Raw genomic sequence first — 24,591 nt, 5'->3', positions numbered from 1 at the left:
CTGCTCCTTGCCTCAGTCTTCCCCGGTGAGCAATCTCTTCCCTGCCTGGGAGGTTGCAAGGCTTAGGTCTGGCGTCCACGCAGCTGTCGCTGAGGGAAGGTGCCACACAAATGCAACGAGCCGGTGGAGCAATCGCAGGGAAACCGGTATCCCGTCCCCGCTGAGTGTCAGCGAGCATCCCCAGGAGGAGACGATGGGGAGCGCGTGGGGGACCCGCAGGTCCCGGCCACGCCCAGGGACGGTTATGACAAACAATAAACGCCTCAGGAAGGCTTACACAAAACCAACCAAGGAGAACTGTTGTCCTACCAGTGCTGGCCAAGAGATTTGGCTTTTCCAGCAGGTACTTCTGGGAAGGATAGAAAGGTTCTTTGCTGAGGAGCAAGGGCTCGCCCGATTTCGACATGCTCTGAAAGACAGAGAGCAGCGGTCAGGAAACGTTTGCCGATCGCCCGGAGGCGGAGCTTTCAGCGATGCCCGAGCAGATCCTGCACTTGCCTGGGACAAGCTGCAGTTCGTGGAGGCCAGCTTCATCGCCTTGAGAATGCTGGAAGAGAAACCAGAGAGGGTGACTGCCGCTTGCCTCCCGGGCCGACGTGCAGCGGGGGAAGCGAGGTGACTTGCAGGGACGTCTGTCCCACTCAGGCCCGGCCTTTGAAACTGGGGAAGGTTTATTAATGGTCGGCTGCTGCTTCCCATCAGAGCAACCGACGCTGGATGCGATGTGACAGTCTCACTCTACGTTTGTGGCCGACCTCTGGGGGCCTGGAGGCACCAGCTGGGCGGGCAGGCCGCCCTCTGCCTTCAGCCACAGGCTGGCAAACGTGCTAGGCCGCTGTGGCGACACTCGGGGGGGATCCTGCCTCCAGCACAGCCTGCAGGGCTCTCGGTGCCCCCAGCTTCACACACGCGGGCCGCGCACGTGGGCAGGGAAGGGATCGCACGGCCGGGCCCTTACCTCAGCTCTGTTTTAATCTCCTCATAGTCAGACTGGGCCTGCAATTTTTCTTCCAGCTTCTAAACAAGGGTGAAAGGCGAGTGAGAATGGCGCGGTCCTGCCCCCTGGGATGCAGCAGCTCTTTGCTCCATGAAGGCTACACCTGGCCGGGAGCCATCGCGGGGTAACTAACCCCTTGCCGCCCAGCTGTCCCACAGAGCCGGGGGTGCAAATCAGCACAGTGCCGTTGGCTTTCACGGAACGAGGCTCGCTGCCCCAGCTCACGCTCTGGCCCACACCCCGCCACATTGCTCCCCTTTGCGGGGAGCCTGATTCTGGCCTCGCTGAGCTCTCCCGACACCAGCGGCGTCTCGGCTGATTTACGCCACGGGGCTGAGACGGGAATCAGGCCCTTATGGTTGTTGTCCTAGGGATGGGTTTCCCCGGGGGACTCCCCTACGCCCCGCTCAGCACTCGACTAGGCACTTCGCGGCTGCTCCCGCAGGAAAGCCGCAGCCGTTGTTCCCGCTTGGAAGGGCAGAAAGGGGCCCGCACCTCAATGGCTTCGTTCCTGGCCGCCAGCTGCCGCTCCAGCTCGGCGATCTGGTTGGCTGAGGACTCTTCCAGCTCTTGCAGGGAGTTCTGGAGGTGCTGAATGTCCTTGAGCAGCCGGAGGATCTCCCGGTCCTTGGCCGCCAGTGCGGCCTCCAGCCTGGACCCAGAGCAGAGCGAATAGTTGGCTTTGTCCTGCAAGGAGATGGGAACAGCATTAACCAGCTGCATGTGCTGCCAGCGGCTGCCCCGGGGCTCTGGTCAGAGCACCACTGGGCTGGCAGCACGAACGCTCCCGGTCCCAGGTCTTGGGCTATTGCAAAACAGCCCCGTGTGGTGCTCCTCGCTGCTTCCCAGGGGTTGCCGTGCCCACCACCTGCTGCACCGTGTCCCATTACACCCTGTCCCTCGAGGCCCCAGAGCCCAGCACGACGCAGCGCCGTGCGTCAGCTCAGCTGCTAGCTTGCAGCAGCCGTCTTGATGGGTAGCGGAGCCCCTTAGCTCCTTGTCACACAGCACAGATGCCCCTGGGGGACTTAGTTCTGGTTCACTGCTGGCTTGCAAGCCTGTGGGCCAGGCTATTGTCCAGCCTGGGCTCCAGGATCCAGATTCCCAAGATCCCACCTGGCTGGGTGATTTGGGGCCTGCATTTAAGGCCTTGTTGGCAACCTATGGGTTACTCTATTTCTCGGGTGGCTTTAAGCCACCTGAGTATTCTTGCAGGACCGTGCTAGTGCAGGGGTGGTGGAACCTCCATCCCGAGAGGTTGTTAAGTCCGGCTTGACAAAGCCCTGGCTGGGATGATTTAGTTGGGGTTGGTCCTCCTTTGAGCAGAGGGCTGGACTTGATGACCTCCAGAGGTCTCTTCCAGCCCTAGGATTCTCTGATTCTAGAGGTTGGAGAAGCCTGAGACAAGCCAGGAGACCCATCTAAGTTCCACAGGCCTCTCTGGCGTGCCTCGCTATGCACTGTGATGACAATTGGCTGCACCAGCTTGGTAGGGGCTCTTCGAGAGACAGCCTTACGGCTGAACCGAGGGGGAAACGGGGTTAGCCTGTAGCTGCAAAAGCAGCGAGGAGTCCTGTAACGCTGCCGCGACAAACAGCTTGATTGGATTATGAGCTTCCAGATGGCTGTCGTCCATAGCGACTCCTCCCCCAGCCAGATCGCATCTACCCTGGCCAGCCCTTGGCATGGCACCCAAGTCCAAAGCGCCAATGTTCCCCCTAATTTTTTCCATCCATGGGCAGAATAAATTTTGTTATGCGCACCAAGGCGCGCGAAGATGTGCACTGCCCATAGACCATCTGCTGCTCTGCCAATCAGCTGGGCGGCACCTGAATCTCTGCTGGGCGGCTGCCCAAGTACTCAGCTTGCAGGGACACTGGCGAGATCCTCCCTTTTGTGTTTGCTATTGGCGAGACACAGGCTGAAGTAAAGCAGTCCTCCAGCTGTAAGCCCTGACACCACACAGGGAGGGGTGCTGTCTGAATTCTGGGGGCTGGAGTGGGTGTGTGGCAGGGGAGACACATGAAGCCAGACACAGGTCTAACAATGAAACGTCCTTCTCATGTGCCTCCATGCTAGGGAATGTTTTACTGCTGAAGGACTCAGCTGGGGCAGCCGCCGATGGGCAGAGGATAGAGACTGAAAAATAAATATATCTTTAAATGAGCTTCCTGGAAGCAGAAGCCCAGATGGACCAGGCTGGGAAGCGCCAAGGGAGGACACGCACATAATTTTTATCCCTTAGCTTTTATTTGTGGCACACGACTCTGTCTTCCCTGCCCGAGATCTGTGGTTTGGTGCTAATTAACACTCTCAGGCAGGGCTTGGGACCCAGAATTACCGCTAGTTTCTATCCCTCGAGACGCCCGATGCTGTGAAGTGCGGAGGGGGTTAGCGTGCTCAGTGCAATGCAGGATTGGGTCCCTGGGCTTTTGTCTGCTGCTCTGAACTCAGCAGATGTGGTGCTGGATCCTAAGCCCAGCAATCCAGCAACTGACTGCAGCGGGCTCTGAATCAGGTCTGCCACCAGCACATGCTCTTATCTACAGTACCAGGAAACCCCTCTGTCCCCTGGCCCTGGGCTCCAGAGGCCTGGCCTCGGCCAGGACAGGTTTGCTGGGATTCCCACACTGGTACAAGCTATTTTGGCAAAGGTGTCCTTTCGCTGGTACAGCTGCATCTCCACCAGGAGCGTCTGCAAATACAACTGACCTGGTGTAACACAGCTCTGCCTGTCTGGTTATCTGGGCAAACCATGCACTAGGCAAGGGATTGCTGGGGTGAAGCCAGGATTCAGCCCAAAATGCTGCCTCCTGGGACTTCCTAGCCCAAAGTCCAGCCCCGCCGAGCGAAAGGAGGGAAGAGGGAGCCCAAAACAGCTGGAAGCACCAAAGACTTTTCTAGCTCCTCTGGGAGCTGCTCTGGCGTTTCCAGCAGGTGCTGCTGCTTGGGCTTGTGGCTAGTCACCCATCACCTGACACTTCCAACTCTGATTCTGCACAAAGCCCCCACCCACAGCTGGTCTGGAAGCAACGGAGTCTCTGCTGCACGACAGTAGAACAGAGCCGGGGGGACAATGGCAGCGGGGTGCCTCAGGGGATGATGCTGGTCCCCTGGTGGTGGCGTTTTACCTGTCTGATGATGGACCGATGATGCTGAAGTGGACGGATGGACACAAGCTTTACGCAGTTTCTGCTAACTGAGGCCCAGATCTTCAGAGGTATTGAGGCCCCGGTTAGGCACCTCCAAAGACTGAGGCCGGAGCTCTTACACACACATGCTGCACAGGGCTGGCTGCCAGCAATGGTGCTTATCGCCTTTGGAAAACCAGGCCCTTTGGCGAGCCAGGCCACGCCCACTTCTCTGTTCCCGTGTCACTTTGCACACGTGCAACCCGGCCACGTGCAAAGCTCACAAGGCCCCGGCCCAGGGAAGTTCTAACGATGGCCACTGAAAAACCAGGGCCCTCGACATTTCCTGCGCCCCCCGACTCTGCAGGCTCCAGGTCAGCTCCCCAGCTGGCGTACTTTGGCCTGGCTCCTGGTTCCCCCAGCTGCGGCTCTGAGCAGCCGAGAGCCGCTGCTGCTGAACGTCAGGCTCCGTCTCTTACCCCGCTGGGCCCTTGCGGAGAGCAACAGGCCAGGCGAATGGAGCTATTTACAGACGCGAGCTGCTCCCGCAGACTCTCCACCTCCCTCTGGGCTGCCTCCGCTCGCTGCAAGGGAAGAGAGGAGACGCGTCACCAGGGCTTGCCGTTCCGTGAGCGGGCCAACCGGCGACGCACCGGAGACTCTTCCTGGGGTCAACGCGTGGCCCAGACCCAGAGCTGCGTGGCTCTTGGGGAAGGGCCCCCTGGGGGAGCTGCCCTCAGGGCTTATGAATGCAGGGCTGGGGCGGAAGCAACTTTTTTAACTTTCACAAGCGGCATGGCAAGCCCAGAGGCACTGGGGTCTCAGACCTGGTGGGGGGCTTAGGACTGTCATGCCCAGAGGCACTGGGGTCTCAGACCTGGCAGGGGGGCTTAGGACTGTCATGCCCAGAGGCACTGGGGTCTCAGACCTGGCGGGGGGCTTAGGACTGTCATGCCCAGAGGCACTGGGGTCTCAGACCTGGTGGGGGGCTTAGGACTGTCATGCCCAGAGGCACTGGGGTCTCAGACCTGGTGGGGGGGCTTAGGACTGTCATGCCCAGTGGCACTGGGGTCTCAGACCTGGCGGGGGGGCTTAGGACTGTCATGCCCAGAGGCACTGGGGTCTCAGACCTGGCGGGGGGGCTTAGGACTGTCATGCCCAGAGGCACTGGGGTCTCAGACCTGGCGGGGGGGCTTAGGACTGTCACGCCCAGAGGTGCTGGGGTCTCAGACCTGCTGTGCCCAAGCGTGCTGGGGGGCTTGAACCTGCTAGGCCCAGAGGCAAGGACTTGAACCTGCTGGGCCCAGAGATGCCGGTCCAGCGGGTCCAGGGCCTCAGGTCTGTGGTGCCCAGAGGCACTGGGGACTTGGATCCCGCTGGGCCCAGAGGCGCGCAAGGGAGCAGAGATCAGAACCACTGGGCCTGGAGGAGAGGCTTGGCTTGGACCTGCCAGGCCCAAAGACTCTGGGGCTCAGCCCAGCAAGTCCAGGCACAGTTAAGCCCTGGCCACTCCCTAATTATACCTATGTGGAGTCGGGACAGCACTTCAGCACTGGCCCCAGCTCTGGGCACGCAGAGCCAAAACCACCTGTAAGTGTCTGGCTTCTGCCTGGCCACGTCAGGAAGGGGATGGTGAAAAGCAGGCCAGGTGGCTAGCAGGGCATTCAGCCGGGCATGCCCGCTGCTTCCAGGGGAGGTTTGCCTCTGTGGGGGTGAGAGCACAGGCTGCCTGTATGAGCTCACTGCCCCACGTGTTTCAGCTGGTCCCAGGGCACCAGCCACGACACACACAGGCGTCCCAGGTTTCGGTGGCTTTGGAAGCAGAGGGCAGTGGCGGCTGGTTGCAGAAGTAGGGCTGGTCAGGGGTCCTGGTCCCGACACAAACTTCCCCAAGTTCAGATTTGGTTTGGCGCCCGTTAGCGTTTCAACATCCTGCTTAACACTGCACAGCAGCCCCTGTGCCTGAACCCAGCTGTGAATCAGCTCTACTCCCTAAACATGCCAGGCACAAGACAAGGGGTGTCACTCCCTCTTCACACAAACGCCAAGGTGGGAGATTAATGCCCACGCCTCTAAAACCCCCTTCATTCCCGTTAGACGCTGCTCTCTTCTCTTCCAGCCCCAGGCTCTGGATTTGTGTTCCGGGGCACTAAGCAGCCGCTACAGTCCACCCCAGAGACAGCTGCATTCCTGGGCTGGGCAAAGTGATCCCACGCAGTGGGTGTGTCATTGAAAAGACATTGATTCCTTCGGCATGAAAGGCCTCATTCACACGTAAAAAGCTACTCATCAGCGGCTGTATTACTCATGCCTTGCTCATATATATGTTTTTGTGACTTCAAACCCTCCCCGCCCCCCCGCATGGCAATGTATACAATGAGTTAGCCGGGGCTCCAGAAACGTACACAGCTCGGAATGCGTCATTTTGCTCTATGCGTCCAGCAGATCCCTCTAACTTTTCCCATCTGTGGGTGGAATAAATTTTGTTAAGTGCACCAATAAATGTACAGATGTGCACCACCCATGGAAACACAGGCTGCTGGCTGTGTGCGCTCTGCTAAACAACCGGGCAGCACCTGAACCTCTCCTGGGCGGCTGCCCAAGCGCTCAGCTTACGGGGAACACTGATCCCAGGCCACATCCCTGCCCTAAAACTCCCTGGGGCTGATCATTTACAGCACGGGCCACAGTTGAACTATGGCCGTATAGCACAAACAGCGGCATGACAACAAAAGCACAAAACAAGAGAGATCAGGTCAAACTTTGCTATCAGTGACATCTGAGCAGTCCTATGTGCTGATGGGGCCGAGGCCTTTTTAGAGAGCATCAATGGACGACGGTGCTACCTTGCTCACAAGGAATCTCTGTAGGTCTCCTGGCTACTGAAGGAGTGTTCCCAGTAGGGATTAGAAAGCCACATGTCCACCAGGTGTGAGCTCAGAGCCCTTCACCAGCCCCTGATCCAGCTGCCAGAGCTGTAAGCAGATCCGAGGTTTATTGAGCTGCTTCCCCGTCTGCTGCCAAGCTCTGGGAGTGACCACCAGAGCATCCGGCTCTGTCACCGAGCTGCTCTTCCCCAGGCGGCCGACCCACCACAGACAGGACCCCGGGGTCGTAACTGACACGGACAGAGCTAAGGGCTGGGGCATCCTGCGCAGGCTTTGCCGATGGCTGCAGGAGTCCGCACTCACCTGGATCTGCCTCCACTGCTAATCACCTCATTCCCTGGATAACCGCAGGGAGCAAAGGGAAGGAAATCAGTCATTTGGGCCATGCTGGCTAGATAGACAGCGGAGAGAATTTCTCCTCACCTGATTGGCTTTCTCGAGGTTCGTCATGATCATTGCTACTTCGTCTGCCCTGAGACAGAAAAGCAAAACATCGATTACTGGGCGGGCGGGGGCGGTGCGGCTCCCCAAACTTTCCATTGTGTTCAACAATACAGCAGGGGGCTTTTTCGAAGCTCCTAATTGGAATAGGCCATTTTCGCCACCTGTGCAAAATCTGCATACCGCAGCCTTGCAAAAAACTGTCGGTGAAACAGACAGACCTGGACACACAGCCGTCGCGCCTGCCCCGACGGCCATGCTGCTGGGTTGACTGATGAAGAAAACACTGTCAGGTATTTTACTCATCCATCAAAACTAACATCCCCGTCTGAGGAGTGGAATTCTGCTGGCTTGGCTCAATGCTCCTCTCCGCAGCCAGGCAGACCAGGCCCTGCTGGTTAACCGCAGACGGGTACGACATGGGTGGCCGAGAATCTCGCTTCCCCACCTCGCTGGATCTGGAGCGACTACTTCACGGAGCTCCACCTCTACGGCCCAACCCTTGGCTGCTCTGCTAAACAGCCAGCAAAGTAGGCAGCTCGTGCCAGCTGCGATGCTCGCGTTACAGAGCGGGCAACTGCCCACCCCAGGTCGTTTGACACAGCCGAGCAAGCAGCCACGGGAGGGGAACAATTTTGGGTCACTAACAAGCCACGGCTGTATGCAACGGGGTGATCTTGACATGAAAGGCTCCCGCTCCCACTGCCAGTTCTCTGAGCCACCCACTGCACCCAAATGAAGCTCCCCAAGGCGCCCTCTGGTTATTTGTCAAGGAGGAACATTTGCATCTGTTTAATGGCCACCCAGCCGCTACTTCGCCAGCTGCTGGGAGCTGACACCATGGTTCTGTGGATGGTACCGGATTTGTTTATGGGCAGAGGGTCAACGTCCAAAGCTTCTGTCTGGGGTTCTCCAGGCCCAGCTACGCAACACGCACTGGCTGGCAAACTCCTAATATATAACCAAGCCAAACAAATGCAACGGGGGGAGCCAAAAACGTGCTGCCGGGAGACGCAAAGATACCCAGAGATGGGAGCAACCGTGTTTTCATCGCCAGCATTGTGTGCAATCACCATCAAAGGCAAAATTAGTTACAGCACTGGTGGCACATGCGGCATCTCAGATGATCAAAGAACATCTGCTTTGGTATTATATGATTAAGTGCGCTGCCTCGGCTGCATAGTGGGAACGAGCGGACATGCCTGCGTGCGACCGGTGGAACATTCCAACAGCTGGACGTCCTGGGCAGACACCACAGCCGGCAAGAGCAGGAGGGAGGGGAGAGACGTTCCCGACTCGGAGAAGTACGTGGCACCCGACCAGCGAGAGCGAGAGCGAGCGAGCGTGCGTGGAATGAAGTGGAGGAGGCCCTACGGCATGACGGTTTCCAAGACTGTTGGGCATTTGCTTTCCATCTGAGCTCCGCTCCTGCAGGACTCCCCCGCCCTGGCCGGGTTCCCCACGGCCGTGTGGCTGCTGCGGGTTGTATCCCAGCTGGCTCCCAGCCACGCAGCTGCCAGCGGGGCTCCCCACCTCAGCTGGTTCCCCACCGCGGGGCAGCTGGGCTCCTCTGGCCCCTACTGGGGTCGCTGCAGTGTAAGCCTGCTGGTGGTGCTCCATACCCCAGCCAGCTCCCCGCCCCAGGGGCTGCCGCCAGGGCTGGTTCTCCACTACGGGGCATCTGGCAAGGCTCCAGACTGGGGCTGGGCTCCCAACCCCAGCCGGCTTCCTGGCTCAGGACTACGCCTGGCGTTTCACAGAGTGGGCCACCAGCTGGGCCTCCTGCCCCCCAGCAGGCCTCCGCTCCAGCCCCACACAGCTGGAGCTCTCTGGTCCAGCAACATCCATTGTCTTGCCGGACAAGAGTTTCAACCTGTAGTTGCAAAATCCAGATTGGCCACAAGCTGGAGAGCATTTGGATCTGGGGTCTTATTGGAGGCCCATCTCTAGCCAAAAACCTAGGAACCTGGATGCCCCACCCGGGCCTGGCTAATGTCTCCTCTCTGTCTTGGATGGTTGAACCCACTTCTGAATCTCCTCTTGGCTGTGATGAGTCGGCCCCTCTCCTCGGAGCCGTCTCGCAGCAGCTGTGTCACGACACCCCAGTCTGCCCCGGACACATGGCTGCAGCCAAGGGGCAGTGCTCTCTGATTCCTTCTCCTACACCCAGGCCATCCGCCCACGTCCCTGAGCCTGGCGGCTGAGGACTGCGAAGCCACAGAGCCACGGCCCTTGACGATCACTCGCTTGCTCATGAGAATGACCCAGCTCCCTGTAGAGACCCTGAACCCAGACAGAGTGGAGTATTTCACTGACAGCTGAGCCGGGGTCTGTTGCGTCAGTCTCAGAAAACTCCCCCGCGAAAGTGATTCTTCTGGACCAGAAGCACTGGCCCTCTAGTTCTGGGATGCTACTTGGAGACCTCCGGCCCCTTACAGCTTCTTTGTTCTGCTCTGATGGTGAAAGGCTGGATTAAATCCCAGGGGGGTTATCCAATGGGATACGTTACTCCAGACCTCCCTCTTCACCCCTCGGTCCCAACTCCATGGCCAGCCGACAGCTACCACCACCTCTCGGGAGATCGCTGGAGGAAACGAAATGCTGACCAGGTGTGACGTAGGGTAGCGCTGAGGTTGCTTTGAGTTGCGGTGGGGGCTGGTTGGAGAACAAAGGTTGTAGGGAGTCACACTGGCCCTGCACTGAGTGGAGAATGGATGGAGCTGAAGCTGTAGCCTCCAGAGGGCAGCAATAGTGGCATACATGTGGGAATGTAAAGAACAGGGGATGAAGGGCCTTGTGTCAGCTTGGCCGCTCCAACACCCCACATACGACACGAAGGACAAGCCCTCCTCAAAGGCTGCGGCTGGACACAAGGTCTCTGCCTGGACCACACCCAGCCTGGGGCCAACAGACAAAACAGGACTTACTTGGAAGCTGCCTCTTCATCATATTTGCATCGCAGGGCGAGCAGCTCCGTCTGGGTCGCCTTTAGTGCTGAGCATGTGGAAAATAAAACAATGCACAGTAAGGGTAATTCTATACTTGCCACGGGTTTGACGTGTCACGCTCGCTCTCTCTGGGCTTGGTCGTTGACACTCGTGAGTGCAAAGAGCCCCGATCTACACCAGGGAACAAAGTCGATCCTGATACACTGAGTCTAGCTACACAAATAGCGCGGCTAGAATTGAGTATCTGGGATCGACTTTGTTCCCTGGCGTAGACTGGGCCTCGGTGACGCTCATGTCTTGGAAGGAGGTTGATGAGTGTCTGGCAAAGGACCGTCTCACTAGAAGGTGGCCGGAGCAGCCTGTGACAGCTACCACTCAACCCTCTGATCTCCTGCAGTTCAACTGAATATTGTTTTATTTCTTATGCCAACCAGACGCAAAACCAAGGTGCAAATGAAGACAATGAAACAGGCTTCCAAAAAGTTACCATGTTTGGAGAATTTAGGGCCAGTTAAGAGAGTTTCTACCCGCACCTTTTCGGAGCTCCCGAAATGCTCAGCTAGCCCAGAGAAGGGATGAATGTTTTTCACGCCCCAGAAACTTTCTGGGTTCCCACAGCAGCAGAAATAGAGCACGAGAACTAGCGAAAGGAAACCTGGAGAGATCGCCTAGGCCCATTCCTCATGCTACAGTCTGGGGCGAGTTGTCAGCTCCAGTGACCCAACCTCGCTCTGCTGAAGCTAATGGAGCTGCATTGATTTATCCCAGCTGAGTGTCTGACCCTCTCTCTCTCCTAATTCAGTATCCACAGTAGTTTCCACTCCTACCTGGGGAGAGCTGAAGCTGATACTTCCATAAAGTTAGTTCTGGAAAGGGGCTACGGCCTGGCCCTAGAGAAGCCAATGGCAGTGCAGTCATTGGCCTACCTGGAGGCAGGATGTAGCCCACTCTTCCTCCACTTAATTTCATCCCATCCACCTTGTACCACCCTATAAAGCTCATCTGCCTTGGTGGTACCCAGACCTCCTCCCCTTCTAACCTCCGGTGGCCAGAGCCCAGCCAATGGCTGTGGGTACCACACCACCAGGAGGGGGTTCCTGGCTCAGCGTGCCCCTCCTCCTGCACCGTGGCCGTGTGCGTGCCAAACCCAGGATGTGCGAGGCCTATACCCGGCAGCAGCGGAGCAGGGCAGATGCTCTGAGCACGTCCCTGCCTACGGGAGAAACCCGCAGGGACAGCCAGAGCTGTGTGGCACGACAAAGGGGCACAGTAGCCTCTACTCACCTGCCTCTAGGCAGCTACTGATCCCAGGCTGCCGGCCAGCCCTGTGCGCAAGGAACACGAGAGTGTCTGAGGCCATGGCAGGCCGGTGAAACACAGAGGCTCAGCCACGTCCTGCCTGCAGCTCCCTCCGGTGGCAGAACCAGAGTGGTTGCCATTTCCCCTCTGGCTGGGGGGGCTCTAGGGGCCAGGCACTCCACCTTGGGGCCAGCAGTCCTAGGCCTAACTGAGTCAATGGAGTCACACTGCTCTCGTAGAAAGAGCACCGGCCCGGAGCCCAGGAGAGCTGGATTATATCCCTGGCTCTGCTGCTGGGCTTAGGCAAGTCGCTCCCCTCTGTGCCTCAACTTCCCCATCAGTAAAACGAGGATAACGACGCCGACTTCCTTGGTAAAGCCCTTTGAGCGCCAACGTTCCCGCTCCACTTTTCCACCCCCGTGCAGAACAACCAGTGCGTGTAGAGGCGGGGTGCAGCTGGCACCACCGACGGAAACAAACCACCCGGCTGGGGGCGCAATGCTCATCGGCTGGCGGCGTCTGACTCTCTCCTGGCAGCCGTACCTGCGCACGGCTTACAGGGAAGGTTGGCGAAGATCCACTTCCCACAGACATCAGCGAGACCCTCTGGTTACTGTGGCTCGGAGCAGGCCCTTGCTTGGGTAGAGCGGGGCTCCTAAAGTACATACTGAATGCGTGCCCGAGGCTGGGGCCAGGCAGCTGCCTCCACCGCACATTCTCCCTGTGGCATGCAGGTGTGACTCCGGGCTGCTCGGCCAGGAGGGCGCCGAGGGCTGAGAAATGGCCAAGCATAACCGAGCCGCCCCCCGGCCCCCCAAATGTTGGGATCTCCCGACTTCTAAGGGAAGCCAGAAGGAAGCCGGGCTCAGGAGCCCAACCCAGGTGTGACACTGGGACTTCACATCTTTCAGTACCTGCGTGTAGCACCTTGATCTTTTCCTCTGCTTCCCCCAGCCTCGCCGCCAGAGTGATCTGTGCTTCCTGCAGTCCTCTGTGGAGAGAAGAGCTGGTGTCAGCGGTCGCCTGCTGGGCTCCCACACAGCTAACCCCGGCCCTGGGTGAGGCCGTCCACCCACCAGGGGTGAACGTAACGGCCAGGACTTACCGTGATGTTGAGGTTCTTAGGAAGGGGTGGAAGGGGATGGCTCCGGGCTCTGGAAGTGAGGGGCCTTTCGGCCAAAGCCAGACTCCCCCCATCCAGCCCCTGCCCTTTGCTGGTGCAGCAGCCAGGAGCCTCAGGGCCATTTAAATTGCCAAGCCCCAGGGCACCTGCCCCTCTTATCACCCTACCCCACCCCAGCCCCCATTGGTGACCCTGCTGGGAGGGCCCATCCATGCTGCAGATGGGGGGTGCAAAAGGGACAATCCATATACAGGCCAATTCTTATCGGTACACTGTACTGGCCTTTACCATCCCACGTCCACCTCCCGCTCTGAGAGGCAGCTGCTGTCTCTCCCAAGGGTGGGAAAGGCAGTCGCAGCTCAGCTTCATTCACACCCGGCCATCGATCTGCTAATTTCTCTCTCTGACCAGGTACTTAAAAGCCATCATTCAGAAGCTTCCCCAGGAAATTTATGCGCCTATTGCAGCCCAGAGGTTTTCCTGCTGCGGGAACAGTCCGCATTTCCATTAAAAACCTCTCTTTCCAGGGGTTTATAGCCCCGGCTGTAAAAAAATCACTTCGGGCTGAAAAACTTGGCATGCTGGATCTCGGTCCAGAAATAAACTTCTTGACAAAAATTGGTGAAAAGAATTTCAGATCTACCTATCGATACATAACAGTGAGCGAGCGAAGAAGAGAAAATCCACTCGGCTCTTGTGGAGTTCCTGCCAGAGTGGAAATGACCCAGAAGGGAGTACGTGCCATTAACAGGCTCCTTCACTCTCCAGCACAACCAACTCACACGCCGGACTCCAAATGCAGCGTGCAAACAGGTCTCTCCCTCGGACAAATTGTGCCAACCGGGCATCTCTCCCCAGGCTGGTGGGGGTGCTTCTTTCTATCTAGTTTGCACTGGCCGGATGGCGGCAGTGGGGGGCAGAGTTCCTGTGGATGGTCCAGGGCTCCCTTTTCTCTCCTCAGCAGCCCTGGTTGGAGATGGCGTCCATGGCAGGCTTGAAAAGCTGCCTCCAGAGCCCTAGGGGACTCTCAGAGCCCGGCATCTGGAGATGAGCCCGACGGACCAAATCCAGCCTAATGGAACTTCACTGGGTAAAAAAGTCTCTTAGGGCAGGGCCAGTCCCCTCTTCTGCTGAGAGATTCAAACTCGGCTCCCCTGCCAGAGCTGACTGTGCTGCCAGCCGGCCTGCGAGGCAAGGAAACCTACATACCAGAGACAAGGGGGAGAAGAGCATTCCCAGCGAGCGTCACCAGAGCCTCATCGTCCCTGAGGGACTGGTCAAAGTGACTTAGTGCTCACACTGGGTCGGACTGAACCAGACATGCCACAGGCCCTTTGGGGCCACTCTACTGCTGTCTATGCTGGGACGCCAGGGCTGAGGATGTCAGTGACCCCAGGGAATGACACATGGGAACCCAAATCCCTTAGGCAGCTTTGGCCTCTTGGGCCAAGGGGCTGGGGCCAGTCAGAATCCTCTAGGGCAGAGGAGACGGTTGAGGCACGCAGGAGGGGCAGAGGGCTGTGGATGGGGCCTGGTGTGACACAGGCTCAGAGTTTGGATCGGTGTTGCCAGGGCAGGATGTGCAAACTTCAGCCCAGCTTGCAAGAGGAAGGAGCACTGATTAAATGCTCAGCAGGAGAGACACGCTTAGGGTGGATAGACAGAGCTGTATGGTGAGCTATAAAGAAGACAGACGGATCTGTAGGCGGACAGACAGACAGACACTCCCACTCCCACCCAGGCACCTCTAGATCCTATTTGCTTATCTCGTTTTAGGCTTATCCCCCATTACTCACGTACTTCTGTTTTTCGGCTTCATTTCTCTGCAGCAAGGCGTCGCTGAAAAGCGCTCTGCTGTTGACGCTCGCGAGCCTGGCTCCTTCCGACGCAGCGAGCCCAGCTGGGGACGTTCCCCCTCGTTGCTCTGCAGGGGGCAGGGAGAAAAAAAAAAAATCGCATAAGCAGCACGAGAGAAGAAGTGAAAAAGCAACCGCTTCTTCTGGGGGGCAAGAGCTCAACCTCCGGGGGTAACGAATCGATTTCCAGAACTTCAGCCACAGACTTAATACCTTCTCCAGATTCCACTGGTCAATTGCGTTAGAGGATCACAGCAGGGCATGAGATCCTGAGTGCAGCCTGAAGCCTGTCAAAGTGGCAGCTTCCCAGCTGGCTTATATCTGCTAATAGTCTCATTCAAGCCACTTCAGCTGCTAGTGGCAGCAAGGTCTGCAAATGACCAGCCAAGCTGTCTGAGCTATCCTACGCTGCGTCTCCAACCTGGAGCACAGGATGTCTGCATTAAACCAATCTTCTGCGTATAAAGCTCTCAAGATCCATTTACACCCTGTGCAGCTGCAATTTTCATGGGATTTGTGTGTGTGTGTTGGGGGCTGGAAGAGTATAGCATTCTGGGCTACAGCACTGGAAGCCAGTATTCCTTAGCCTCCTCTGTACAGAGCTGGCTGGGATTTATTTATTTAGTGTCAAAAAGGGGTTTTTCACCATGAAATGTCAGTTGGTCAAAACCAAAAGTTTCTGAGGAAAACTGACAAGGTTCAAAGAAACTTTGGGAGGGAAGTTTTTGAGACCCAGGCTGGCATCTCTGATCAATACCAGAGCAACACATACATCCCCAACCAGACCCAGCTCACGGAGCGAGACTCTGCCTCTCTGGCCCAACAAATAGCATTGATACAACGTCAAGCAACTCCAGCTCCATCACTTGGTGTAATAGGAAGGTGAGGAGCTCCAACCTGCATCTCCAACATCCCACCGCTGGGGCTGCTGGCAGGAGGCGGGCTCGCTCGCTCGCTCGCTCTTGTTCTTTGACACGTTTGGTGGAGTGCTCTGGAGGGTGTTCCAATGCAGAAGGAAAACAGGTGTTGGAACCGGGACACAAAGCGGAGTTCTTGTTTTCCCTGCCGAGCCCCTTCCCAGTCCCTGTGCACCAGGCAGGATCCAGCTGCATCTTCTTGGGCCCAGCAAACACAGTCTCAGCCCAAAGCGGTTTGCACCCCAAATGCTGCTGCACTGGGAACCGGACCGGGAAACTGACTGCAGTGAGCTCTGGAAGCGCCTGCCTGCATTGCCGATAGGCAAAACACCAGGCGAGCTGCGTGAAGGGCAAAATAAGCCAATTCAGGCGCTTTTAGGGCTTTAACCATCAGAGGTGTCAATAAGAAACAAAGGTCTGTTGACAGCACAAGGCCAGATTTTCAGCTGACGTCCGTCTGTACAACTTCCTCACATCAACAGCGCTATGTGGCCTAGTGGGTAGAACACCAAAGGGAAACGCAGGAAACCTGGATCTGATTCCTGACTCTGCCAGGGGCCTGCTGGGTGACAGTGGGCGAGCTCCTTCTCTGCTCTGTGCTTCAGTTTCCCCATCTGTAAAACAGGGCACTGTCTCCTTTGTAAAGTCAGTTGCGATCCGCGGCTGACAAACTCTGTGTCTTACTGTTAAATTACACCAGGCGAGGAACTGGTCTGGGATTTTTATTCTGACCGAGTCCCCCACTGTTAACTGTGCTGTAGCTAATGAACATTCCTGAGAGTTCATCTGTTTCCTGTTCTTTTTCTCCACCCGGGGTGCGACTTCACGGGGGTTTGCAGAGGGGCCCTGGGCAAAGAACCGCACTGGCGGAGAAAGAACTGAGCACGTGGCATTACTGCAAAGAACCTGGCCTGGCGGGGGGCCGCCCTAGATAACACTTTTGCTGCTGACTCCGCTCCCTAGCTGCCCAGGGCCTTTCAAGGTGATCGGCGGGGAGCAAATCAGTGCAGCTCCTTCCACTTCCAGTGTCGGGTCCCGTGACGTGAATGGAAGTAGAGGGCACCCGACAAATCACCGGAGACGCACAGGACCAGGCATGTGTCAAACAGAACAACCCACCCACGCGCCACGGGGGAGGATTCCAGGCTGGGGAGGGGAGGGTTAAGTGACAGGCACCTGCCAGCACAGATCAGACCAGGCTGCCCCTCCCTGGGCAGAGAGACGCCCGAGGGGATGCCACCAGGGAGCCCAGCAGAGGAGGTGAGTGAGGTACAGGGAGCTCCTCCCAGCCTTCCTCGCGGAGCCGGGGTCTGGAAGACAACTGCCTTGGAAGGGACCAAGCTGGTTGGGAACAAAAGCCCATGATGCGGCTCCTGCCCTGGAACTGCTGGGCTGGCCCAGACCCGGCGAGCGAGGCCTGAGGCAGCGTGCGGGAAAGCTCCCTGCCGCAGATGGCCGGGTGTCCCCTACCCAGATCCCTGCAGGTGGGTGGGGCACAGGGCGGAGGATTTGCCCCACACATGCACAAAGGGTGGTGATTATTTCCCAGCTAGAAACTCCCCTGGAGGCCTGCAAAGCCGCTGCCTGCCCCCGCACTGGGGGCAAGAGGACAAGGCCACACCAGGGCAGGAGGAGCGGCCGGTACCTTTGGCGCCAAGGAGCTCCGGATGCTTCTTCCGCGGCCTGTTGAGCTCCTTGAGGGGTGGGATTGCGGGGTCGGGGCACTGCAGCTGCTGCAGCCTCTCTTCTAAGCTCTGTGCCGCCTCCAGGACAGGAACGGGGTCTAAAGAGGAGCAAGGCAGGCGGTGAGGGGCAGTGGCGGGCAGCCAGCCGCCCCCTGCGACACCCAGGAACAACGCAGACGCTTGCAGCCTGGATCCAAGCATGCACGTCCGGGGACCGACACGACAGTCACTGGTTCTCTGCCCTGCATCGAGGCGGTCTGCGTCATGGGCACATGGGCCTCCCTGAGCAGGCGGTGGCTCCAGACGGTGCTGGCCATGGCAGATAGGCGCGAGCTGCTGGCCGCATTCCCTGCGCGCTCACAATGTCCCACGCGCCAGGCAGGGCAGGAGGGCTCACTCATGCAACCCTCCATTACCACTTCTCCACAGAGTGCACAGAGCAGCCGCCTTCCTCAACGAGAGGGGCCAGACGCTGCTCTCAGAGACACCAGCCTCAGCGCAGAGTGACTGCGGTCAAGCAGGCGGATCGCTCTGGATTTAGGTCCCTATCTTTGACAGCCCGGCTGCCCATCACCTCCAGGCCCAGGTGGTGCGTACACAAACCACCCACTGGGACACTCGGCCTCGGTGCCACGGACATGGCGCCGGGCTTTGGAGCATGATGAGAATCCAAACACGGTGTCTTCGAGACCGTCCTTCCTGCAAGCCACTGAGCGTGGTTCAAGACCCAGCGCACTCCTAGGTGCTGTGAGAATCCAGCCTTTCATCCCAGGCCTGCAGGACTCTGCCTGCTCACATGGCCCTCCGTTCCCACCCGGTAACCCGCTCCAGCAGCAGCCAGCAAGCCACACTCTTGAGCCTCCCTGTTTATTTAGGAGAAGGCAGGCAGAGACAATAGCAGTTTGTGCAGAGGTAAGCAGGTGTACTCAGAACAGTATGTCTTCCCTCTGTCAGCATTACACCATCATTAGCTAGTGTCTGCTCAGCAGGGTGTGCCATTATGTCTCCCTGGGCTGATGTAATTATACATTGACATAATTAACCCAGCAAGCCCATTAAGCAGGCCAGCTAAAAATTCATCTATAATTATTTGTTGTGTGCATGCTAATGAGTCCATCTGCACTGCCATTGTACAACATGAACAAATTAATTTACAAGTCTGGATTTTTAATAAGTTCAAGAAAATGCCTCCTATTGAGCCAGGTTAATTTCTTCTTTTTGGGTGGAGGAAAAGGGGGGGAAAATAGAATCAACTTCTCAGAGGTCAAAAAGTTGGATAAAGAGGGAATTGGATGACAGCAAGACCTTCTCTTTCACCGCACGCCTATGGCACAAATCCAACTGCCACATGACTGGCAATAAAACCCAGCTCAGTTGCTATAAACAACTCCCTCAGCCCACGACGGTATCGGACGCAGAATAATTACAGGCGGTAGTAGCCAACGGTGCCAGCTCGCCACAGCCGCCTGGACGGCCTCACTGACATCTCGTTTGTCTTGCTGTACAGAACTGGCCGCATTTGGCAGAGGGGAGCCAAGAAGGCGCAATGTCAGTTTGGAATCCTAGATGGGGCAATTCAGTGGGATACAGGGCCTCACCCTGAGGCCATGTCTACACTAGAAGCATCTGTCGACAGAAATCACCGTCGACAGGGAAATCTCAACAGAACAGACTGTATCTACACACAGCTCGCTCTGTCCACAGAGAACTGCCAGACTGCACTGCCCTCTGGTGCCAAGAGTGCTGACAGGAAACCGGAAGCCCTCTCTGTCGACAGACTTGTCCACATTGCACGTTTGTCGACAGTACGCTATCCTGACGTTGTTGTGCCTCAAATTTTCGAGGACTAATACTGTCAAGGAAAATGAGGAGTTCTGTTGATAGAATGTTTTAAATGCGTAGACGCTCTCTGAGTTATGTCGACAGAGGGGCCTTCTGTCGACAAAACTCTGTAGCGTAGACCCAGCCTGACTGGCTTACTCCTGCGAGGAGCCCGCTGGGCCAGGTTCTCATCTTCTTCACAGAGGTAGACCTGGAGTAAGTCCTCTGCGTGTGCTTGTCTTTGGCACAGGGAGAATTTCACCCAGAAGCAGCAGGATTTGACCCCTGGACGCTTGCCAGGATTTTGGTAGCCCTGTATATTTATATACGTAGGCCCCAGTCTTCCACACACTTACCTTTGCAATCATGACTAACCAGCCTGATTGCAGTCAATGGGACTATTCACATGTAGAAAGCTGGGCACGTGCAAAATTAAATATCAGCTATCCAAGTCCCCTTTACCTGAAAATCCTAGCTGTGTCTACACATCAGAGCCTGGTTATTTGAGTCAGAGAGGTAGCCGTGTTAGTCTGTAGCGTCAAGAAGAACAAGAAGTCCTGTGGCACCTTACAGACTAACAGATATTTTGGAGCATAAGCTTTCGTGGGCAAAGACCCGCTTCATCAGATGGTTATTGGAAGTGTTTGGAGGTCCCTTAGCCTTTTGGCTAAAGGGGCTTGTACCATATTTCTGGGGCGCCCCTCAATGCCTCTCCAAAAACTGAACAAACACCCCAGTGGGTGAGTTATTAGAATGACCGCCATCTCGTCAGCAACCAGGACCGATGCTGCAATGGAGGTAAGAAGCTGAGTTTAGGCCTGACCTGGCTTCCATTGAATTCAGCGGGTGCTTTGCCCGTAACCCTTAACTGGAGCAGGATCTCACCGGACATGCACTGCCACTGCCAGACTCAACAGCAACAGCTAGAAACGCTCCATGCCGGACTTGTAAAGTAGTCATCCCTGTAAATTGCAGCTCGTTGATTTGGTGCATCATTCCCTTGGGCAGGTGACCCTTGGTCCATTGCACAAGACAAAGGAGACTCTTTCACCTAATTGCGGGAGATGTTCTTTGCCTATATAGGGCCATTTCCTTGGGTTACTCACCCAGCTAACCCTCCTCCTCCAGCCTGCCTCTTGGGAACCTAAAGTCTCCCCAGAAGATAAACTTGAAAGCTCCAACTTATGAAGAAAAAATCCAGAGGAAGAGGGGAAGAGAAAATTGGCTCCACACATTTTCTAAGACAAAAAATCAAACTGAAGCAAATATTTGTCAAAGACCAAAAATGCTCCTTTGATACCTTTCAATGTCTACTTGGACTTTATGCATGGAAGACCTGAGCCGACTCCTACCAAAGTCAATGCGAGTGTCTCCCTAGTCCTCAAGGGGCTTTGGATAAAACCCATTGGGTCAAATTTTCAATGTACCTTTAGCCAAGTCTACATTTTTCAAGGTGTAAAACTGCACTAAGTGAGCAGAATTAGTAGGCGTGCAAAAATGAAGGCCTTCGTCTGATATCTGGACTTTTTTATTCTAGCGAGATGAGCCAAATGCTTTCCACTATCTTCACTGAGGTACACCAATGATGAATCTTCCCCAGGGAATCTACCACTTGGTTTTCAGAAGAGCTCGCATGCCCTCAGGGTGAACAATAGGTCTATATCCCTGCACTGTCCCCATGCCTGTTGAGCATGCTGGTCCTTTCCCATCTCTTGCCACCATTAGTCTATGAAAACTATTCTCCATTAATTTCTTCATGCAACCCCCATGTCTGCCAAATTCCAGAGAAGCCATTGGTGTTCATTTTGAAACACAGCCGGGCGGTTTCCTTTACAGAAATAAAAGGCCAAACAATGGGAAGACTGTCAAATTATGCATACTTAAAATGCCGGTAACTGAAGAATCGCTGTATCAAAGCAAATCCCATTTACTTTGTCTTGAAGAATTATTTGAGGCATCAGCTAAATGTCAGGCAGAGCGACTAAGGTACACAAGTGGAGGGGGGGGGAAGCCTTCTGTTTGCTTTTAAATGTGTTGAGCTAGTTTCGCACGACAGTCAAAACAGCTGTATAAAGAATCACTCCAAATTCCCTTATCTCAGCAAGAACCAAGAAAAGGAAAGCTTGTTCTGATGATAATTATAGCAGGGAAGAAAGAAAATAACACACTCAAGGGTGGATCAGAGCTCTTGCGTTCACCTTCCTCCTCTGCAGCCATGAGTCAAACACACAACACTGATGTCAGATCAGTCTCGAAACTCTTTAAGGCTCTTTTGTGCTATTCTAGTGCAGCTGATCCACTGGTCAACGCAAGGCACAGAAAGTGACTGGTCAAGGGGAGTCAGTGCCAAAGTAAAGAACACAATCCAGGAGCTCTGGACTTAGAGGCTAACCTTGAAAGAGGGTTCCGTCCAGATTCAAGAGGTGGTGACCAGTGTCCCCTCTCGGGTTTTCCATCCAGGGTGGAATAAATTTTGTTCTGTGCACCAAGGCACGCACAAATGTGCACCACCATAAAACACCTGCTGCCGACTGGCACGAGTCTCTCCTGGGTGGCCACCCAACTGCTCAGTTTACAGGGAACGCTGGTTTTGACCGAGGTGGTGGAAGCTCACCAGCTGTTGCTCGTTCTCTGCTTGGTCTGTGGATGAAAAGATGGTTCCCCTAGTTTCCCTTTCCCTGGCTGTCCTGATGGTTCCCCGGCACGCCTCCTGCGCCTGCAGCCGTCTTGGGTGCTCACTCACTTGCACCTGTTCTACCTCAACAGAACACTCTGATTCCAGTGGACTCTCCTCTCGTGCCTGGCTTAAACTTGGAGTGAGTCAAGCCCAATTTTGCCCGGTCTGAAATCTGGTTGGAATCCCTGGCAAAAACGATTGAGAGGAAGGAACCCACGAACGCCAGGGCTTACAATGGGACTCCCACTGCCCCCTTAGCCAGGGAAAGATCACTGGGCTCTTGCTTCTGGCTCAGGAGCTCCACCAGGCCTAATCCACTGAGCAAGGCACTGAGGCCAAATTTTCCCAAGTGGAGCCCTTTACCAAGAGACCTGGGCAATTCAGTCGAGAAGGGCTGTTTTCTGCTCTGGGGACTACTGTGGGGCAGGCCTCCGGCTTGTGCTGCCCGGGACGCTGGACGAGCTGATCTCCAGGGGCCCTTCTGGCCTTAGTATCGATGAATTTCGGATGCCCCAATTTAGAACCCTTGGCCCCGCTTTTCAGAGCTTCTGGGCCCTCACAGCTCCGGCCTCGGGCAATAAAAAGCCAGGCCCAGTGTGTCCCCTATGGGAGGCCCCAGAGCAGAAGCAACTACCGGTCATGAAAATAATACCTTTATCTAAGGGCAGTGGATGAACCCCGCCTTGGGGAGGCAAAGCCATCACCCCTGGATGCTGGAATGGAACCCCCCAGGGGCTCCCCGGACCAGAGGAGCCACACCCACATTGGGCCAAGCCGCCGCTGTTTACCTCCCCCACCACACCGCACTGCTCCCCTGGTCCCTGAGCATCAGGCTGGCTCAAGCCACCAAGCGCTCTGAGCACTGGGCCAGCCTCAGTGCTCCCAGAATCAGGCTGGGCTGAGCTAGCCGCTTTCTCAAGTGCCAGGAACTTCTGCCCTGACAGCACCCCCCGCCACTGAGCTGCTGACCCCAGTAGCAGTCTGCTGGCCATCTGCATGGCTACCGGCTCTTGTCCCTCGGAGAAGGGAGGTGCTGAGCAGCAGGAAGCTCGTGGCAGGGAAGGGGGGAGACGAAGCTGGGGAAAAGGGCCCAGTTGTCCGGAGGTGGGTCAGAGGCAGGGAAGGGAATGCTTTCCTTGGACTCACACCCAGCACCCATGCCGCTAACTGCTCGGTGCCTCAGTTTCCCTACGTTACATGAAAATAACATCAGCCGATCCTGTGATTGCACCAGGATGCTAGGAGGCGAAACTCCTTGGCTGACCTTCCAGACATGCCGCAAGAGACTCCTGCTTGATAGGACTGCGGGGGAGACACCCGATGACGATAGGTCAGCAAGGCGGTCCTGGAGGGGGCTGGCCGGCTCAGACCCTGTGAGACTGAGGACTTTAATGCTACTTAGATTTGGTTGTATTATTACCGGTGTCTTAGGTGTCATGCGCTTTGGCTAGGTGAATTTTTTGTTTTTTAAAAATCTAAATAAATAAATAAATAAATGCAAATAAAGTTCATAAAACGCTGAGATCCTTGGATTGAAGGCAGCTACGGAAGGGCGCCCCATTACTGTACGGGAGTACTGAATAAATCTGATTCGTTGCTATAACTGATGCATTATGCCTGGACAAAGAAACAATAGTAAAGAAACAGGAGGAGAGTGGATTCAGGATTCCTGCTTAGCTGTGGCACATTAGAAATTAACCCTTGCATCAAAAGCTGGCACACATTAGTGGAAAGTGACGTTCGATGAAATCAGAGGGCCATACATTTACAGCCACGAAGGGAAGCCAGACGTTCCCACTCCACACAGGCCACCTCTGGAATTCACAGCTGTAGAGGGTCATCATCTGAAGACATACAGCATGGCTGATTTTAAAAAGGATAATTTTACAGCCATTAATAACATTTGCAGCTACGCAAGCTATGATAACGATAGAGGTAATTAAACCTCAAGCTCCGGGGCCAAAGATGATAGACTGCAGGAGTGAGAAGGACTTCCCACCTCACTCCCACTGAACACACTGGTTCAGCAAATTATCTGGGTCTTTTCTTGCTGGCAAGGGAGCACCAGGGAACAGCCAATGCCGAATACAAAGCTAAACAGGCCAAATGACCCAGGCTGTTATGGCAAATTCCTCTGTGTTTTTTTAACAAGAAATAACATAATAGCAAAAATGTAAACCACTACCCTGTGTAATAAAACTCAACAGGGATTTGTCTGTATCAACATATCCACCTAGCTTCTTCCAGCAGCCATGACTTCGCTGAGATAAAGGTGGCACATTTCCTAAACCCTTCTGCTCTGGTTGTGAGTGGTTTGAATTTTGATTACATATTTTTGGACCTGGGCATCTCCAAAGAAAACGGCTGAACTTAAAAACAGCGTACTATCACACCGTCCCAGCTACCCTGCATGAGAGAGGAGTTTTATGTCTTCTGTGGGCTACAAGGCTGCTGCCCAGGTAGGCAACAGAGGCATAAAATCAACTTGCCTCAAATCAAAATTTTAAAACTGCGTTTGAAATTGAATATGTCCTTTAATTTGGCCAGCACCGCTGATCTGATCTGGCCAACCGTGACCGCCATCCGCCTGTCTGAGACATCCTGCATTTCGAGGGATGCAACTCACTGTTGTCCCTGAGGGTTGATCAGTCCACCGATGCAGCACACTTTTGAGTCTGATAGGCTGCCAGAGAAGTTAATGGCAAAACTTCCCACTGACTCAGGGCTGGGTCTACATTAGACCTGAAAGTCGATTTCAGCTGTGCAATTCTAGCTGCGGCAATCGCGTAGTTAGAATCGATGTAGCAG

General features: G+C 55.6%; 1 protein-coding gene across 1 annotated transcript in view; it reads right to left on the bottom strand.

Moving 5' to 3' along the window:
- CUX2 (cut like homeobox 2) overlaps positions 1 to 24,591 on the bottom strand; it is a 242,604-nt gene that overhangs the window by 28,621 nt on the left and 189,392 nt on the right. Inside the window, exons 5-14 of the mRNA XM_075012452.1 lie at positions 17,246 to 17,383; positions 14,628 to 14,751; positions 12,619 to 12,695; positions 10,385 to 10,451; positions 7,440 to 7,488; positions 4,608 to 4,712; positions 1,493 to 1,684; positions 959 to 1,017; positions 499 to 547; positions 310 to 409 (exon numbers count right to left, since the gene is read on the bottom strand). Coding sequence (XP_074868553.1) covers positions 310 to 409; positions 499 to 547; positions 959 to 1,017; positions 1,493 to 1,684; positions 4,608 to 4,712; positions 7,440 to 7,488; positions 10,385 to 10,451; positions 12,619 to 12,695; positions 14,628 to 14,751; positions 17,246 to 17,383 — 960 coding nt within the window. The remainder of the gene's footprint in view (positions 1 to 309; positions 410 to 498; positions 548 to 958; positions 1,018 to 1,492; positions 1,685 to 4,607; positions 4,713 to 7,439; positions 7,489 to 10,384; positions 10,452 to 12,618; positions 12,696 to 14,627; positions 14,752 to 17,245; positions 17,384 to 24,591) is intronic.

This window comes from Carettochelys insculpta, chromosome 18, assembly GCF_033958435.1.
Source record: "Carettochelys insculpta isolate YL-2023 chromosome 18, ASM3395843v1, whole genome shotgun sequence".
In the NCBI taxonomy this organism is placed as follows: domain Eukaryota; kingdom Metazoa; phylum Chordata; order Testudines; family Carettochelyidae; genus Carettochelys; species Carettochelys insculpta.
This window is presented reverse-complemented; position numbering and strand designations above follow the sequence as displayed.